Source organism: Oncorhynchus masou, chromosome 18 (genome assembly GCF_036934945.1).
Source record: "Oncorhynchus masou masou isolate Uvic2021 chromosome 18, UVic_Omas_1.1, whole genome shotgun sequence".
NCBI lineage: Eukaryota > Metazoa > Chordata > Actinopteri > Salmoniformes > Salmonidae > Oncorhynchus > Oncorhynchus masou.
Genome location: NC_088229.1, coordinates 65,520,138 through 65,541,620, shown reverse-complemented (window position 1 = coordinate 65,541,620; position 21,483 = coordinate 65,520,138). Strand labels below are relative to the sequence as shown.

Here is a 21,483-nt window from a genome sequence, read left to right as displayed (position 1 = left end):
AGGTTAACACACTGACATGAAACCATTAAAAACAAAAACTATTAAAGTAATTGGAGCCGATTTGCAGAAAACCTTTTTTTCTGTCACATTCACTTTGATCATTCATCTGTACTGTACTGCACAGAAAGTAGGCTTGCTTGTATAACTTTACATTGTAATGCAGTACTTCATCATACACCCCACCTGATCGACAGATTGGACTCTTCCACAATACTACCTCTCTTCCACTATACAACCTCTCTTCCACTATACAACCTCTCTTCCACAATACCTCTCTTCCACAATACAACCTCTCTTCCACGATACAACCTCTCTTCCACGATACAACCTCTCTTCCACGATACAACCTCTCTTCCACGATACAACCTCTCTTCCACAATAGTACCTCTCTTCCACAATAGTACCTCTCTTCCACGACACTACCTCTCTTCCATTATACAACCTCTCTTCCACAACAGAACCTCTCTTCCACGACAGAACCTCTCTTCCACAACAGAACCTCTCTTCCACAACAGAATCAGAATCTTCTTGCGCAATAGTGCCTCTTTTCTACCAGGTCAACAACATACAGCAGCGGGAGGAATTGGAATATGTGAACAGCAGAACTTTAGGATGACTTTGCCTTAAGTGGTATGCAGTGATGAGAGGGATCTGAGAGAGACTGCTGACTGTTCTGACACGGTGGGGCTCTTCAGACACACACTGAGGTGGCCTAAAGAGAGCACCTTTCCATCAGAGAAATACACCTGTTCACTCTCCCTCTATCACCCTATCTTTACCTTTTCCTCTCAGTCCTGGTGAAGTGATATTGGTGTATCATACTACTCATGTTACATATTCCACCAACGTTCATACTCCTGTATTGGAGGAAATTACAAAGAAGTCATGTACCCTTCAGTATTGCAAATCTTCATATTATGGACCTTTCCACAGACAACTTACCCCTGCAGGGCTTTCTCCCCAAACCAGTCTCCTTTGCCCAGGCCTCGCAGGTACACAGGCATGTCATTGGAAGAATCCTCCCTGGTGACGTTCACCTGTAAGGAAAGGGATCAGCAGTCATTCATTGCTCTAATATTGGAGCCTCCCCCCCCCACCCCCGTGGCAGGGGGAAGGACGCTAGACCAGTAAGCCTGTTATCAAATGACGCTATAACAGCAAGGAGTTCCATCACAAATTGATGATATACCCCCAGGAGGATGAGGTTACCACTTTCTGACATTGAGCTAACCTCTACCGTAATCACCGTAGTAGACAGGCCTTGGCTAGCCCCACTGACGCCGTGCACCATTAATACGTGCACCTCTATTATCAAAAGGTTGGTCACCTTTCCCTTGCTGATGATGAAGAAGGTGTCCCCTCTGGCTCCCTGCCTGATGATGTACTCCCCGTCCCCGTAGTGCGTCTGAAGAGAGAGGAAGAGAAGTGTCACTCAACACTGTCGTGCACGGTCCGAAGAGACCTGACAAGAGTCCTCAGCGTCAGGCATGCAACCACCATGTTGAATCAACACCAGTCCCCCGACGTAGAACGGCCTTTAGGAAAATAGGATCACTGTGTGCACAGACCATGTACTGTCAGATATCAGTTGCGATGTTGAAAATGATACATTCTATTTTTCCTGAGTGAAACATCCTGCATTTAGTCAGAGTGTGACCATCACTCAGTGAGGGAAGAGAGTGAGAGAGTAGGGGGATGTGAGCGGGATGGGAGGGGGGACAGAGAAATAGGGCTGCTGCTGCTTCATGTCCGTCCTTGGCAGCAGGGATCAATATGTAAAGTGTTTCCAATAATTACCGCAATAATGATCCCCTTTTTTACTAATACTGTAGAACTTTGTTCTAAAGCTGTATCGGTACCCATTGGATGCAGTGATCGCAATATAGTTGCTATATCCAGGAAAGCCAAAGTTCCAAAAGCTGGGCCTAAAATAGTGTATAAGAGATCATACAAAAGATTTAGCTGTGACTCCTATGTGGAGGATGTTAAAAATATTTGTTGGTCTGATGTGATTAATACGTAGCATCCAGACGTTGCATTTGATAAATTTATGAAATTGCTTTTTCCAATTATTGACAGAAACTGACTGTTGGAACTATTAAGTCTCCATGGATTGATGAGGAATTGAACAACTGTATGGTTGAAGAAGATGGGGTAAAAGGAGTGGCTAATACGTCTGGCTGCACATCTTACTGCAAATTGAGAAATGATGTGACTAAATTCAACAAAAAGAAGAAACGGTTTAATTTTTTTTATTTAACCTTTATTTAACTAGGCAAGTCAGTTAAGAACATATTTTTTATTAACAATGACGGCCTACCCTGGCCAAACTCAAACCCAGTGCCTTAGACCACTGTGCCACTCGGGAGCCAAGATCAATGATTTATAGAATGATGGAGAAAAAAAACTTTGGAGTACTTTAAATGAAATTATGGGCAGAAAGACACATTAAAGTACATCTTTCATCAAATCAGATGGCTTATTCATCACAAAACCATCTGATGTTGCCAATTATGTTAATGGTTACTTCATTGACAAAGTAGGAAAACTTAGGCAGGAAATGCCAGTAATGAGCCACCGTACTCATGCATAAAAAAAAACAATAATGAAAGAAAAGCATTGTAAGTTTGAATTTTGCAAAGATAGTGTGGGAGACGTGGAACAATTATTGTTATCGATCAAAAATGACAAACCTCCTGGAATTGACAACTTAGAGGGAACGCTACTGAGAATGGTAGCTGACCCTAGGGCTGCCGCCACACCGGCAGTCATGAGTCATTACCTCCATGTGACCGTTGAGTCACAGTAATCCCCTTTTATGCACTCTGGACATGGCTTTGTAGTACCCAATTTGCTAACTACCATCAGGTCCTAATGGCCTGCTACTCATGGCTCTATTGTCCCTCTGACCACTCTGACATCAATGTCAATGAAATCGAAAATGACATCAAAATCACAGTAGTTCTAAAGCTCACCTCACTGTGATGCTCAATCTGAAGAAAGAAGTTCAACAGCAGGTTGAAACAGTGCAAAACATGGTTGTTGTGGATGTTGTTTCAAAGCCTAACATGCTGACCTTCCCGCTCGCGTTGCAAAATACATGTTATTCAATCTTGGCATCCACACTGCTCACGTGCGCCAACGAGAGTCTGCCTTTGCCAAGCTCTAAAATAGAAGTCAGTTCTATTTGTGACACGGAACGCGGTGCAAGTCCTGCCTCTCCCATCTCCTCATTGGTTTATAGAAGCATATACCCATGTGCCATCTCCTCATTGGTTATGCCAATGCTGTTGCTAGCAAATTGATGTGGGTCTAGGGTGTCAGGTAAGGAAGAGGTGATATGATCCTTAACTAGCCTCTCAAAGCACTTCATTATGACAGAAGTGAGTGCTATGGGGCGATAGTCATTTAGTTCAGTTACCTTTGCTTTCTTTGGTACAGGAACAATAGTGGACATCTTGATAGTGAGAGGATGAATATATCCGTAAACACTCCAGCCAGCTGGTCTGTGCATGCTCTGAGGACGCGGCTAGGGATGCCGTCTGGTCCGACGGCCTTGCGAGGATTAACATGCTTAAATGTCTTATGTCGGCCGCATAGAAGAAGACCCCACAGTCCTTGGTAGTGGGCGACGTCGGTGGCACTGTGTTATCCTCAAAACTAGTGAAGAAGGTGTTTAGCTTATCCGGAAGCAAGACGTCGGTGTCCGCGACGTGACTGGTTTTCCCTTTGTAGTCCATGATTGTCTGTAGACCCTTCCACATACGTCTCGTGTCTGAGCCGTTGAATTGTGACTCCACTTTGTCTCTGTACTGACCTTGTGCCTGTTTGATTGACTTACGGAGGGAATAACTACAGTTTGTATTCGTCCATATTCACGGTGTCCTTGCCATGGTTAAATGCAACATTTTGAGGGCCTCCCGGGTGGCGCAGTGGTTAAGGGCACTGTACTGCAGCGCCAGCTGTGCCACCAGAGACTCTGGGTTCACGCCCAGGCTCTGTCGTAAACCGGCTGCGACCAGGATGTCCGTGGGGCAACGCACAATTGGCCTAGTGTTGTCAGGGTTAGGGAGGGCTTGGCCAGTAGGGATATCCTTGTCTCACTCCTGTGGTGGGCCAGGCGCAGTGCACATTAACCAAGGTTGCCAGAGGTGTTTCCTCTGACACAAGGTTGCCAGAGGTGTTTCCTCTGACACATTGGCTGGCTTCCAGGTTGGATGCACGCTGTGTTAAGAAGCAGCTTGGTTGGGTTGTGTATTGGAGGATGCATGACTTTCAACCTTCATCTCTCCCGAGCCCGTACGGGAGTTGTAGCAATGAGACAAGATTTTTTTTAAATGCACTTTCAGTTGTGCCAAGCTACAGTAGTAGCGTCATGCCCAAGTAGACTCGAGGCTGTGATTGCTGTCAAAGGTGCCAAAAAAGAGGGCGAGCGATTTTGACTTGAAGCCTTTTAATTTCATGTTGTGCTAATTTAATAATAATATAATATTACTATATTACATATTCTACATGTCATTTATGTTGTCATTCATTCTCCCCTGACCGCTACCCCCTATTGTGTAGCAGTGAGCTGTTCTAAAGGCCCAATCAGGGACGACCCTCACAGGTTCCAATCCTGCCACTTCACTGAGCAGCAGCAGCCCAGGGTCTGGTCCGTCAGGTTTCAGTGTTCCAGCCACAATGTATCAAATGACTTGCTTGTATTCCCCACTGTTTGGTTTTCAGAGTGGCAGGAAGGCAACTGAAACTCTGTGCAGGCGGCACTACATTAACTTGGACTTTGTATTTATTATGGATCCCCATTAGCTCCACCGAACTTGGACTTTGGTGGAGGGAGTAATGAAACACAGTAGGGATGTTTTTTAAATTAAAAAGTACTAAAGTACATTAGCCATGATAAATAGGTCTGATGTAAAAGTAGATAATATTATAGTACATAATACGTCACAGATCAATAGTACCAGGTTTTTATTGATTGATGGCAGCTGACAGCTTTGAATTTCATGTCAAAGGTTGGGTACATCAAGAAGACAGAGATCAACATGAGCTGGAAGCCTGGCCCCCAGATTCATTTAAAATAGACAGCAGAACCATTTCAATAAAGATGGAGCGAAGCAGAGGGTCATGAATCGGAAATGAGATTCCATGGTATAATGGGCAGGCTTATCAAGGGGAAATTATGGCCTGTACTGTACTGTATGTAGCATCACTATGCATCAAATCATAAATAAATAAATGGTATTCAAAGAGTAAATCCTATTTCTAATCATCTATAATCAACAATGATTGACAGGTTTCGGGAAAAAAAAAAAAAAAAATTTTTCATTCCTCTCACTCTCTCAGCCTGAGACTATTGATTGGTAATAGCTGCTTAATTCTCCTCCTTCTTCTTCCATATTTGAGGACACAGCAGCTTGTGAGGATCGGAGAACATGACGGGAGTCGAGACAAGTCGTCCCACACATTAACGCAACCCTTACACATTAGCTGGAAAACAGTGACCTCTTGACATGCTCTGCTCTGCTCCGTATGGGCCAGACAGACAGTGTGGGAACGGGGAACGTCTGGAATTAAAAATAAACCTCTACGCCCAACCCAACCGCTGCCTGCCTAGTCACACATCCATAGTAGGATCTTGTAGGTTTGATACCACCATGATTAATACCGGCAATGCTTACATTCTTTATTCTTTACCAGGACTGTATGTTCCTCCTGCTCAGGAATGACTGTAAGTGACACTAAACAAACACAGCTCACCGATTTACTTTTAGAGAGTAAAGAGTGTTTATGCGAGTCAGTATTTATTTACCTGACAGGCTGGTCAGGGAGGAACAGTCATCACCAGTAACTAAGGTGAGCTATCTTTTAACAGCTCTTTCAAAGTTTCTTCCTGTGCTTTAGTTTATTTTTAGACCTGGGAGAAAATGTCACCGTTATTCATTGAAGCTGCATGGGAAAAAATCCATTAAGATAGAGAAGAAAGAATGAAATGGCTAGTTTAAAGGGAAAATAACATTTTGGGCTGACACAGACTTCGTTTTTTCTTTCTCCCAAATTGAAATATACCACCTGTGTCATGAGCGGTTTCTGCCAAGGAATGGGCATTCCAATGAGTAGAAGACAGATATGTGTCCCTATGAACTATACAGCATGAATAGTGAATATAACTGCATATAACATCATAACACCTTTTTAATCTCACTTTAAAGATGAATTGAGCATTGATGAAAGTTAACTTATCAGACAATTCTTATGTTCACTATGAAAGGTGGCTAGAACTTCAAACAGTAATCTTCGGGTTGTAATGGGTATTTCTCACGATGTATTTGGCAAATCAGTAAAGGAAAGGAAAGGCATGGTTGAAGTACGATGATGAAAATGAAAAGGTGCACCCACAGATGCAGACAATTCTGCTACACAACACTGAATTACTTTGTTACTTCGTGGCATTACTTATCTACCACTTTGTTTTACACCAACCCGTTCCTTTCTTACATGGGGCTCCTATCTCCTTTGGTTTCCATGTGGAAAGAGAATCCAAGACCTACTCTTCTGTTCTGTTACACAGAGACTGTTAGCTGATATGGGTGGTGAGTTTGGTACCCTGCCCAGCAGTGCTTGACTTGGGAAGGAGCACAATGGAGTAGAGTACCAGCACCTCAGAAATTTCTACTGCTTGAGCTCCTGGACCTCTAATAGGACGTACACTGCATTCAGAAAGTATTCAGACCAATTGACTATTTCCACATTTTGTAGCCTTATTCTAAAATGGATAATCTCATCAATCTACACACAATACCTCACAATGACAAAACAAAAACAGTTTTTTAAATGTTTGCAAATGTATTAAAAAATATATATACAGTATATATTACTATGGGATATTGTGCGTAGATTAATGAGGAATTGTTTTTATTTAATCCATTTTAGAATAAGGCTGTAACGTAACAAAATGTGGAAAAAGTTAAGGGGTCTGAATACTTACCGAATGCACTGTACATAAACTCAAAAGTACGGTGGAGCTCCTGTATTTAAATATAAACACCACCGACAACCAAAATGAGTACCGGCACCTATTTCAGTCCAAGTCAAACACTGATGCCCAGTCATCCGTTGCCATAGAAACCACGCCGCAGGGTTCTGTCAAAGGTTTTTTCTTTGTGTCTGTCACCGCACTATGCTGTTATTTTACACTGACTGAAGCGTGAAGACAAAGTAAGAAACAAACTGATGCCATTTGAAAAAAATCTAAATGTGAGCATATACTGGCCAGAAACCACACTGTAATAATAATTATAATGCTACACGGGACTTATATAGCGCTTTTCAAGTCACTTTACAATTGTAGAAACTAAACAAACAGATGAAAACAAGACCACAACATGAAACAAAGAAACGGGGAGGGACTTAAGAAGGTAAAAGAGTGGGATGTTCTAGTGTATGAATCAGCAAGCAGGTGTGTGTGGGTGTGTGTGTGAGAGAGAGAGAGAGAGAGAGAGAGAGAGAGTGTGTGTGTGTGTGTGTGTGTGGGGGGGGGGTTCCAGAACTTTGGAGGAATACCATGAGACTCCAGTGTTTTAAAGTAGATTCTCCTGTAATCATGGAGGAAAGCCTGAGTGTTCTCCCTATAGATATCTCACAGGCGTCCTTATCCCACACTGCAAGGCTGTAGGAGATTGTTCCATAATCCAGCCACTTGAGAAGCCTCCATGACACGTCTTTCGAGGAAAACATTACTACTTGAATGCATAAGTATTAGTCATATGCACAGACTACACACACACAGTCCTTTGTATGCAAACATCTTCACTGCTTTTTACCTGATATGATGACTGACAGTAGTAATGAGATAAATCTTTCTGAGGTTTAAACGAAATGCCATGCGTCACAGATGTTGTTGTAAAGTTGGGTTTTGCTGAGGTTCCTAATGTTCTCATCCGTGACATGGACTACTGGATTTCCTCATTTAAATCATGTTAGTGCAGTATTTGTTTATTATTGTAGGGTACACTGAAGCTAAACACTACTGTAGTTAGTCAGAGGCAAAAAAACACAGAAAATCACTGCACAGTTACAAATGGTAAGAAATGGACTAATGGCTATTTGTGAGAAAGGGGTGACGTTTGGGTGAGGAGATTGTCTGTGTTGTGTCGTTCCATGGTGAGGCTGCATAAAGTCTGATCGATTCCAGCGTCTTCTGGCGATGTATACAGGTAGGTACACATAGAATCACACTCGCGCACGAATGCACGCACACACAACACACGAGAACAACATGCAAAGACGCATCGGCAGTGATCTCACCTACACCACACTGAATGGGAGCATATTTATCATCAGCCCCCTTTGGAGCAACCTTCAACTGTTTGAACATTCTGTGTTTTCCCTCATGTTTTATTTCAGTCATTCAGCGAACAGATCCAGACTGATAGTGTCTTGGTAGTCAGTGGGGCATTCTGGGTCTGAACATAGAAATAAAACACGATATTCATCTGTAACTATACGGCACTATGGATTGGATTTGGTGTGATGTGACCAAATACTGTTTAATCAGATGAATCATAACTAAGACGTATGTTTTCCCTTTGCATGTTATTTTATTATTGCTCTGTAAGGGGTTAAAGAAGTCAGGTTGACTCAGAAGCAGCAGTTGGAGCCAATGAAAACTGAGGCCAACGCATTAAAAAACAAAACATGGTTTGATATATAGGCTGGTTGAGGAATAAGGATGTGTGTTCTTAAAAATGGAGCTAATCCTCTATTGATCCAATAGATTAAAATAACCATGAAATAATGTATTTGATTCCTTTGTGATTTTTTGTGGTCATACTTAACTTGACTACGAAGGAGAAAGTCTGCCGCAAATGAAATTGTTCTCGTTTTAATGACCAAATGTTCTTCGGAAACCAGTTATACTGGAGGTCAAGTCATCTAATTAACTTGGAACATCAGAGAGATTCTTGCTGGAAATAAACAAGCATAAAGATTTAGGAGGTGAAGGACTGTAGAGACTTGATGAAATATGTCCACGTTTCTCAAGTGATCCTAAGGACCCCCGTACCACCGTTTTGGGAAACATCTGCATGCCAATGAATAGTAAGATGATTAGTCAATCTGCTCTGAGGATGTGAATACACCTGGAATTGCTCCCTCTCACTCATGAACCACAAAGTAGACACTGTTTATTGTAATATTCTGATCGGGGCCAGAATGGTTTTCCTGACCATGTGACGAGACTAGGAATACTTCTGGCCGCTGGTTATAGTCTAATTTACAGTTATTCTCGGTCATGTCATGTGGTCATGAAAATCTCTCGAGTCTTGCCTCGGAGGCAGAACTGAGAGATGTCTGCTAGATCGGCCAACTGCAAAGTCCAAATTGGCTATAAAATGTATGGACTTGATTTAAGGTTAGGGTTAGGCATTAGGGTTAGCAATGTGGTTAAGGTTAAGGTTATGGTTAGGTTTAAAATCAGATTGTATGACTTTGTGGCTGTGCCAGATAGTGACCACTCTGCAGAGCTGCCTTCAGAACAAGATGCATGACGGGAAAAAAACGCCAATTCTGAGACTGTATTGCAGGCAGAGTTACTAGCTCAGAGGTTGTCGCAGTGAGTTTTACCTCAGGTTGTGTCTGGTGAGTTATTGACTACAGATAGGAACTCAAATCAATTCTAATGGCTCTGTCAGACCAAGACAGGAGACCTGAAATGCACTTCCACTACTATGAAGACTGCAATGACTACAAATTGCAGCTTAGTTACATTTCCAGAGAAACCTATTTTAAAATGTGAATACCCACAGTATAATAATCATTACGATTTATCAAGGCAATCAACTCTTCATCATGTAATGATATGGTTCATAATTTAGGGAAATGTAAAAGTCAATGAAACAGACGTAAACTCATCAGCACCCATTGCCACAACCCTTTTAAATCGAGGTAACTTCGCTAAGTTCCACCAGGACACATAGGAAACTCACCTCTTCCATCACGTCAGCAAGCTTGCTTAGTATTTCTTCTGAAAGACCTTGGAATGTTGGAACACTGTTGGGGAGAGGTAGAGAGTGAGAGTTAGCTGTTTTGGAGCCTTCAGACACCAAGGTGAAGCCAACAGTTCATTGCTGTTCCTGGCTAATTGACAGTACTAGGTACTGTGGAGCTTCATAACTTGCAAAGCATCGCCCACCACAGCGATAAACACTGTTTATTCACATAAATCACACATCGTCAATATTCTCTCTGTTTTCTGTCGTTCTGCTATCTATCTCAGTAAGTAAGCCAAAATACACAATGCACGAGCAGAGCAGGTATGCAGTATTTATGTAAAAAACAGCACAGCACGTTGCATGACAGAGTGGAGTCTGTATGACTGATTACAGGGAGGGAGAAAAAAACCACCAGGGAAAACCACATAATGTACGTACATATAGACACAGCTGTGGCAGCACCCTTATGGAAAAACCACATCCATTTCACGTGATCACATATGATCTTGTGTGATCACATGTGATCACGTAACAACATATACAGCAACATGTGAAGCAACATGTGCTAACATAAAACTCCACATATGATTACATGTGAGAGCACATGTGAGAACATGATCTCATGTGAAATTAATGTGAAATAAAAATGACAACATGGGGATGCAGCATTTCAACACGTGATAACATGAAATTACATTTGAGCACATGTGAAAGCCGAGTTATAAAATGTTGTTTAGAATACTTTACTTTAAAAAGCAGCAATTTAGATTAATTCAATTTAAACAGTCATGGTCCCCTGAAGGTTTTGTCTACTTCCCAGTGGTTCCAGGGACATTTTTAGTTGTTCTCAGAATGTTTACCTTTGGTGAAAACACAGTAAATCTACAACTAACTACTGTATTTTTACAGCTAAACAAATGTGTTAATGGACAACATGATGAATACTTTGGATTCAACCTCAATTGGGATTTGAACTCATAACCTCTTAATTTCTAGCAACCTGAAGTTCTTGCTGAACCACCAGGTCTATGGACATCGTGGAGATTGGCTATATATTTATTGTCAAGAACACATTTCTGCACTTTGCCTAAAGTTGCAGTAAAAATCAGCTAAATATATACAACAACTTGAAGGTGTTATTTCTATAAAATGACAGTATGCTACTGCATTCTGATTTCATTTACGGTCAAATCTTGTATAGTAAATAACATTTTGATGGGATTGAACGAATAACCCATTGCTCACTACCAACCTGTAATGTCCTGCTACAGTGCAGCTACACCACCAGATCCGTGAGTAGAAAAGAGATATGGCCACAGACTTATTGGCAAGAGCGGATCTGCACTTTGGTCAAAGCTGCCCAGAATCAAGTAAATAACTGTACAATTGTCACCACCAATGTAACAACGTAAAACTAGCAGTGCCCAAAGACACTTGATTTAAAGTATACAATAATTATTTGGGGTTAGAATTTGCAACCACTTGGTTGGGAGAGCATCAATGTTGCTGCAGCGCTTCCAGGTTCAAACTAATTGCTTGGAACTATACTGAACAAACATATTAGAATGGCCTTTTATTGTCCCCAGCACAAGGTGCACCTGTGTAATAATCATATGGTTTAATCAGCTTCTTGATATGCCACACCTGTCAGGTGGCAAAGGAGAAATTCTCACTAACAGGGATGTAAACAAATTTGTGCACAAAATTTGAAAGAAATAAGCATTTTGTGCATATGGAAAATGTCTGGGATATTTTATTTCAGCTCATGAAACATGGGAAACAAAATTGTCAAAGGTACACTAAACACATATAAACTCACATGGTCCAGTTCAGTATCTGTAGATATATAGGAGATTTTTTTACCCAATATTTAAATATAAGGTACGATCATCACTGCATTTTAAAATATACAGTGCCTTTAGAAAGTATTCAAACCCCTTGACTTTTTGCACTTTGTTACATTACAGCCTTATTCTAGAATGTATTAAATTGTTTTTTTCCTCATCAATCTTCTCACAATACGCGATAATAACAAAGCAAAAACAGGTTTTCAGAAATGTTTGCCAATTACTTTGAAATGCACTAAAACCCACTTGCAACCAGTTGATAGCCAGTTATTGGAAGTTAAACATTAACTTCCTGTGAACCAGCTCCCATTAAGCTTTTGGAATATGCACAAAAACCTCTAAACAGTGCAGCTCTTGCGTGTCACAACTGCGTACTAAAATTGCAAAACTGGCAGTGTCAAAAGAGATGCTCAACCTTCTTTAACATAACCATAAAAGCACTTAGTGTTCAACATTTCCAATGACAGTTTTAGACCATGCCCCAAAATATGCTAATGAGTCCCCCACAGCACATTGCCTCCACCTACATTTCAAAGTGCAGTAATGATACCTAAATCCTGCATTCGTAACCAAGTGGGGAGTGGGATTTTACCACATACGCCTGGGAAAAATCCACTTGAACGGCCCTCCAGCTGGTAATTAATAATGGGGAATGCATCTATCATCCCTGAGCTCCGACTTCTCCCTCATGCTGACCTCTGACACCAACTATTAAGGACATTACCTCGATAACAGCATTTTCGGCAGTTAAATGTAATAACAAAACATTATTTATGACAAGCAATCTATTAATATGGTTTTTGAACTCCGTCATGTGTTTATGGTTGACGCAGCTTGTTGGCCATTCGCCAATTGGCGTTTCTCAACGAGTTCAAAGTACATACAGTAAATGCAAGTGTTATTTACGACTTCACAACTGCTAAATTTCCACCTCCCACATGGTTACGAACGCAGCATTATATGTATATTGGGTAGAAAAATTTACCATTATAATAGATTATGGGCACATGTACCCTAAAAGGTACTGATGTGAGTTCCTATGTGTAACTCTGAATGTTCCTTGCCTGTACATTTGACCTTTTTGTACACCAGGAAACAAAACTGTCCAACAGTGTGCACTATTTTGCACATGACAAAAGAGTGCCATCTGCACTGCTATTTTAGTTATCAGTTATTCTGCCTATTCTAAATCTCAGATAAGGACATGTTGAATAATAATTACTGCATAAATAAACCACAATGTAAGCATGTAGGTCAAAGTGTGTCAAATATGTGAGTTGAAGAAAAAATAAGTTGAAGACTAATTTTTGTTTGCAAATCTCATGTGAAAAATTGAATCCACATGTAAAAGCTTATGATTTCACATGTGCAAAACGTGTAATTCAACATTCAAAAGGCACTTGCACATCTGAGCTATCTTTTTTGCAGGTGCATCGTAACATGTACAAAACGTGGAAATGTCACGTGAAATCATGTGATTTTCCAACCAATTATTGTCTGTCTTAAACCCCCTCTCTAACACCAGCATCATCTGAAGTGGGAAAGTGTGTGCAGTAGTCAGTATTAAACCAGTAGTAAACCAGTAGTAAGTCAGTATTAAACCACTAGTAAGCAGTAGTAGGTCAGTAATAAACCAGTAGTAAACATGTAGTGAGTCAGTATTAAACCAGTGGTAAACAGTAGGAAGTCAGTAATAAACCAGTAGTAAACCAGTAGTAAGTCAGTATTAAACCAGTAGTAAGTCAGTATTAAACCACTAGTAAACAGTAGTAAGTCAGTTATACACCAGTAGTAAACCTGTAGTAAGTCAGTATTAAAACACTAGTAAACAGTAGTAAGTCAGTAGTAAACCAGTAGTAAGTCAGTATTAAACCAGTAGTAAGTCAGTATTAAACCACTAGCAAACAGTAGTAAGTCAGTAGTAAACCAGTAGTAAGTCAGTATTAAACCAGTAGTAAATCAGTATTAAACCAGTAGTAAGTCAGTATTAAACCACTAGTAAACAGTAGTAAGTCAGTAATAAACCAGTATTAAACCAGTAGTAAGTCAGTAGTAAGTCAGTGGTAAACCAGTAGTAAGTCAGTAATTAACCTGTAGTAAGTCAGTAATAAACCAGTATTAAACCAGTAGTAAGCCAGTAGTAAACCTGTAGTAAGTCAGTAATAAACCACTAGTAAGTATTAAACAAGTAGTAAACCAGTAATAAGTCAGTATTAAACCAGTAGTAAGTCAGTATTAAACCAGTAGTAAACCAGTAGTAAGTCAGTATTAAACCAGTAGTAAGTCAGTATTAAACCACTAGTAAACAGTAGTAAGTCAGTTATACACCAGTAGTAAACCTGTAGTAAGTCAGTATTAAAACACTAGTAAACAGTAGTAAGTCAGTAGTAAACCAGTAGTAAGTCAGTATTAAACCAGTAGTAAGTCAGTATTAAACCAGTAGTAAGTCAGTATTAAACCACTAGCAAACAGTAGTAAGTCAGTAGTAAACCAGTAGTAAGTCAGTATTAAACCAGTAGTAAGTCAGTAGTAAACCTGTAGTAAGTCAGTAATAAACCAGTAGTAAGTCAGTAGTAAACCAGTAGTAAGTCAGTATTAAACCAGTAGTAAATCAGTATTAAACCAGTAGTAAGTCAGTATTAAACCACTAGTAAACAGTAGTAAGTCAGTAATAAACCAGTATTAAACCAGTAGTAAGTCAGTAGTAAGTCAGTAGTAAACCAGTAGTAAGTCAGTAATTAACCTGTAGTAAGTCAGTAATAAACCAGTATTAAACCAGTAGTAAGCCAGTAGTAAACCTGTAGTAAGTCAGTAATAAACCACTAGTAAGTATTAAACAAGTAGTAAACCAGTAATAAGTCAGTATTAAACCAGTAGTAAGTCAGTATTAAACCAGTAGTAAACCAGTAGTAAGTCAGTATTAAACCAGTAGTAAGTCAGCATTAAACCAGTAGTAAACCAGTAGTAAGTCAGTATTAAACGAGTAGTAAGTAAGCATTAAACCAGTAGTAAACCAGTAGTAAGTCAGTATTAAACCAGTAGTAAGTCAGTATTAAACCACTAGTAAACAGTAGTAAGTCAGTAATAAACCAGTATTAAACCAGTAGTAACCCAGTAGTAAGTCAGTAGTAAACCAGTAGTAAGTCAGTATTAAACCAGTAGTAAGTCAGCATTAAACCAGTAGTAAACCAGTAGTAAGTCAGTATTAAACCAGTAGTAAGTCAGTATTAAACCACTAGTAAACAGTAGTAAGTCAGTAATAAACCAGTATTAAACCAGTAGTAAACCAGTAGTAAGTCAGTAGTAAACAGTAGGAAGTCAGTAATAAACCAGTAGTAAACCAGTAGTAAGTCAGTATTAAACCAGTATTAAACCAGTAGTAAGTCAGTAGTAAGTCAGTATTAAACCAGTAGTAAGCCAGTATTAAACCAGTATTAATCCAGTAGTAAACCAGTAGTAAGCCAGTATTAAACCAGTAGTAAGCCAGTAGTAAGTCAGTAGTAAGCCAGTAGCAAGTCAGTAGTAAGCCAGTAGCAAGCCATGGCTCAGGGTTTGAATTTAAGGTTGGGCCTTAGAGCAGCTGCCAATCATACTAAGCGTTTCAGGAAGGAGATGTTTACATACCTCTGGCATGCTCTCTCCTCAGTGAGAGAGACCTCATTCACACACACATTCACGGAAACGCACACACACGAACATGCAGGAACACACACACACAAAATCTGGCAGTTTGACAACATCTAAGTCTCTTTGCTACTATGGAACCACTGTAGCTTGTTACCAGGGGAACTAGTCCTTCAGAAATATAATTGATGTGTTTGATATTTGACATTCTGTATTGATGATAAGAACTGTCAGAAGCTACTTCTCAAATATTATGACATAAAAGCCATGAACACTTGAGCAAGGTACTAAACCCTAAGTGCTCTTGTTAGTCGCTCTGGTTAAAAGCGTCTGCTAAATTACTCAAATGTAAACGTGCACCAGCTGGCTGTAGCTGCCAATGCATGGGGAGAAAGGCATCTTACGCTAACACTAAAAGCTGACTTCATCCAAATCAATTTCATAATTTCCTGCGTGTGACATCATCGGGTCCTTGCAATAAAGGGCAACAGCAGGGCCTCCGGGAGGAGAGGTGCTGTCAATGCAACATTCTCCTCGGTCTTCCTCGATGATCTATATCAGTAGTGGAGACTGGAGGAAACTCCAGTTCCAACCACTTACACAGTCATTGAGAAATCACAGAAGGCATGCTAAAGGCTCTGCGTATGCAGATCAGTACTGTACTTGAGGACGTGTGTTGAATGAGTATTTGTGGTCAAACAGATGTTGTGGACTTTCCATCTGAATCACTACAGTTGATCGCGGGGTGGGAAATCTTCATTCGGGAGATGACGATGTCCTTTGTTGTTGTTGCGGCATCCTAAGGGTTTGCCTGCTCAGAACGGGGGAATTTAATGATGATCCAACCTTTTCTGGAGGGGGCTACTGTATTTCAACATTACCTTCAAGTCAGAGTACACACAAATGGCTCATATAAGTGTAAATCTATTGGTCTGGCTCATGTAAGTGTAAATCTATAGGTCTAGCTCATATAAGTGTAAATCTATTGGTCTGGCTCATATAAGTGTAAATCTATTGGTCTGGGACATCAAACGTTTGTTGGCTTTAGAGCAGAAAACCCACTAGTGAATCCTACAGTATTATACTGTATATTAAACACATAAAACAGGTTTTAAGATAGAAATCGTCAGGTCTGAAGCTGAAAAATGAAAAGCTGGATTACACTCAGCTGTGTAAACAGAAAGAGGGCATAGTGTGATGATGATCAATAAACTGGTGCTTTAATATCACCAAGTGGTAATAAATAAATTTAGTGTAAAATACCTGAAGAGTCCAATCACCTGATCCTCATTTTGAACATGCATCCAGCAAGTGTCTTTGTTGACATCAGGGACAGGAAAAGGGAAGAGGGGGAAGGTGATTCTGTGACAGAGACTGTCACTCAAACCACAGCCCTCGCTCGAATGGCATCTTAAGGGAGGTGGAGGACAGAGAGAGAGAGAGAGAGAGAGAAAGAGGGAGAGATAGAGAGAGAGAGGAGCCCACCTCTTTAGAAACTCCATGTATTCGGCATGTTTGATGAGGCCTGTCCTCATCATAATGGTCTGGAAACACTGGCGGTCGATGGCCCATAACTTTACATTAGTGAGGGCTGAGGAAGAGACAACAAAATATACATTAGACCAAGAAAATAACGACTTTTAGATCACAGGATGTAACAGTCTTATATAATGACAGAATATCAAGAAACGGACAATATAACATTTAATCAATAACATTTTGAAATGTAAATCCAATTAAAACCCTGTGCAGAACACTCATACACTCTTAGAAAAAAGGGGGAATCTAAAAGAGATATTCGGCTGTCCCCCATGTACTGTAGAAGCCTTTCCACAGAGGATTCCACCTGGAACCCAAACGGGTTCTCCTATGGGGACAGCCGAAGAACCCTTTTGGAACCCTTTTTTCTAAGAGTGTATCATTGTATCACCGAATCTGCTATGCAGATCATCAGTCATACAGTATCCATGGCAGCTTCTGTGGTTAAATCCAAGTCAAGTCATTTGTAACCGGATGAATAATCCTTCATACCACCATCACCGATGTCTACCCATGATTACCATTCATACCACCACCACTGATGTCTACCCATGATTACCATTCATACCACCACCACTGATGTCTACCTATGATTACCATTCATACCACCACCACCACCAATGTCTACCCATGATTACCATTCATACCACCACCACCAATGTCTACCCATGATTACAACCACCACTGATGTCTACCCATGATTACCATTCATACCACCACCACTGATGTCTACCCATGATTACCATTCATACCACCACCACTGATGTCTACCCATGATTACCATTCATACCACCACCAACATTGTCTACCCATGATTACAACCACCACTGATGTCTACCCATGATTACCATTCATACCACCACCACTGATGTCTACCCATGATTACCATTCATACCACCACCAATGATGTCTACCCATGATTACCACCACCACCGACGTCTACCCATGATTACCATTCATACCACCACCACCAATGTCTACCCATGATTACCACCACCACTGATGTCTACCCATGATTACCATTCATACCACCACCACTGATGTCTACCCATGATTACCATTCATACCACCACCACCGATGTATACCCATGATTACCACCACCACCGATGTCTACCCATGATTACCAACACCACTGATGTCTACCTATGATTACCATTCATACCACCACCACTGATGTCTACCCATGATTACCATTCATACAGCCACCACTGATGTCTACCTATGATTACCATTCATACCACCAGCAATGATGTCAACCTATGAATACCACCACCACTGATGTCTACCCATAATTACCAATCATACCACCAGCAATGATGTCTACCCATGATTACCACCACCACCGATGTCTATCCATGATTACCATTCATACCACCACCACCAATGTCTACCCATGATTACCACCACCACTGATGTCTACCCATGATTACCACCACCGATGTCTACCTATGATTACCATTCATACCACCACCACTGATGTCTACCCATGATTACCATTCATACCACCACCACTGATGTCTACCCATGATTACCATTCATACCACCACCAACATTGTCTACCCACGATTACCACCACCACCGATGTCTACCCATGATTACCACCACCACCGATGTCTACCCATGATTAACATTCATACCACCACCACTGATGTCTACCCATGATTACCATTCATACCACCACCAACATTGTCTACCCATGATTACCACCACCACCGATGTCTACTCATGATTACCATTCATACCACCACCACTGATGTCTACCCATGATTACCATTCATACCACCACCACCAAAGTCTACCCATGATTACCACCACCACTGATGTCTACCCATGATTACCATTCATACCACCACCACTGATGTCTACCCATGATTACCATTCATACCACCACCACCAATGTCTACCCATGATTACCATTCATACCACCACCAACATTGTCTACCCATGATTACCACCACCACCGATGTCTACCCATGATTACCATTCATACCACCACCACTGATGTCTACCCATGATTAGCATTCATACCACCACCACTGATGTCTACCCATGATTACCATTCATACCACCACCACTGATGTCTACCCATGATTACCATTCATACCACCACCACTGATGTCTACCCATGATTACCACCACCACTGATGTCTACCTATGATTACCATTCATACCACCACCACCAAAGTCTACCCATGATTACCACCACCACTGATGTCTACCTATGATTACCATTCATACCACCACCACTGATGTCTACCCATGATTACCATTCATACCACCACCACCGATGTCTACCTATGATTAACACCACCACTGATGTCTACCCATGATTACCATTCATACCACCACCACTGATGTCTACCCATGATTACCATTCATACCACCACCACCAATGTCTACCCATGATTACCATTCATACCACCACCAACATTGTCTACCCATGATTACCACCACCACCGATGTCTACCCATGATTACCATTCATACCACCACCACTGATGTCTACCCATGATTAGCATTCATACCACCACCACTGATGTCTACCCATGATTACCATTCATACCACCACCACTGATGTCTACCCATGATTACCATTCATACCACCACCACTGATGTCTACCCATGATTACCACCACCACTGATGTCTACCTATGATTACCATTCATACCACCACCACCAAAGTCTACCCATGATTACCACCACCACTGATGTCTACCTATGATTACCATTCATACCACCACCACTGATGTCTACCCATGATTACCATTCATACCACCACCACCGATGTCTACCTATGATTAACACCACCACTGATGTCTACCCATGATTACCATTCATACCACCACCACTGATGTCTACCCATGATTACCATTCATACCACCACCACCGATGTCTACCCATGATTACCACCACCACTGATGTCAACCCATGATTACCATCCATACCACCACCACTGATGTCTACCTATGATTACCATTCATACCACCAGCAATGATGTCTACCCATGATTACCACCACCACCGATGTCTACCCATGATTACCATTCATACCACCACCACTGATGTCTACCCATGATTACCATTCATACCACCACCACTGATGTCTACCCATGATTACCATTCATACCACCAACACTGATGTCTACCCATGATTACCATTCATACCACCACCACTGATGTCTACCCATGATTACCATTCATACCACCACCAACATTGTCTACCCATGATTACCACCACCACTGATGTCTACCCATGATTACCACCACCACTGATGTCTACCTATGATTACCATTCATACCACCACCACTGATGTCTACCCATGATTACCATTCATACCACCACCAACATTGTCTATCCATGATTACCACCACCACCACCGATGTCTACCCATGATTACCATTCATACCACCACCACTGATGTCTACCCATGATTACCACCACCACTGATGTCTACCTATGATTGCCATTCATACCACCACCACCACTGATGTCTACCCATGATTACCACCACCACTGATGTCTACCCATGATTACCATTCATACCACCACCACTGATGTCTACCTATGATTACCACCACCACTGATGTCTACCCATGATTACCATTCATACCACCACCACTGATGTCTACCTATGATTACCATTCATACCACCACCACTGATGTCTACCCATGATTACCATTCATACCACCACCACTGATGTCTACCTATGATTACCATTCATACCACCACCACTGATGTCTACCTATGTTTACCATTCATACCACCACCACTGATGTCTACCTATGATTACCATTCCCCTGTATGTTTCCCATGGCAGAGCATCAGTCAGCAAGTTTGAAAAAACGTTTCCTTTTCTTAAAGGGTATACTCTCAAATCATCATCATTATTTAACACAGCGAGTGCAAAGAGAGATACTAAACTCCTACACACCCACAATGACTGCTGTTTTGGATTTTGTCAGTGAACCCAAATTGATTTCCTTTAATGCTACACAGATGAAGGAGTCTTAGACTGGTTGACAGGGGCGACAGAGGAGGAATAGGACCATAGAATAAAGTGGTGATCCTAACTGACCTAAGACAGGGAATTTTTACTAGGATTAAATGTCAGGAATTGTGAAAAACTGAGTTTAAATGTATTTGGCTAAGGTGTATGTAAACTTCTGACTTCAACTGTATATCTGAGAATCTAATATAAGCCAAATTATACGTAAAATATATCACCACCCATAATAAGACTATACAAGCATCCTATTAAAACGTCTGACTCCATAAAGACGATTTAGCAATATCCAAGAGATTATTTTTGAGTTACAGGATTTATCTCGTTATTAATGATTAGATAAAAAAAAAGGCATGAAAGGCATCACATTTGATTCCACTTGGGTTGAAATTCTTCAGTACTGGCAATATATTGGCACACATGAGAAACAAATCCAAGATGATGTTAATTCTGGAGCTCGCTGTGTTTTTAAATGCA

General features: G+C 41.0%; 1 protein-coding gene across 2 annotated transcripts in view; it reads right to left on the bottom strand.

The window, feature by feature from the left end:
• Positions 1 to 21,483, bottom strand: part of LOC135505144 (cGMP-dependent protein kinase 1-like) — a 189,801-nt gene that overhangs the window by 52,912 nt on the left and 115,406 nt on the right. For both annotated transcript variants that reach the window (XM_064924272.1, XM_064924271.1), the window contains exons 4-7: positions 16,949 to 17,054; positions 9,987 to 10,050; positions 1,328 to 1,405; positions 943 to 1,037 (exon numbers count right to left, since the gene is read on the bottom strand). In XM_064924272.1, the coding sequence (XP_064780344.1) occupies positions 943 to 1,037; positions 1,328 to 1,405; positions 9,987 to 10,050; positions 16,949 to 17,054 (343 nt within the window). The remainder of the gene's footprint in view (positions 1 to 942; positions 1,038 to 1,327; positions 1,406 to 9,986; positions 10,051 to 16,948; positions 17,055 to 21,483) is intronic.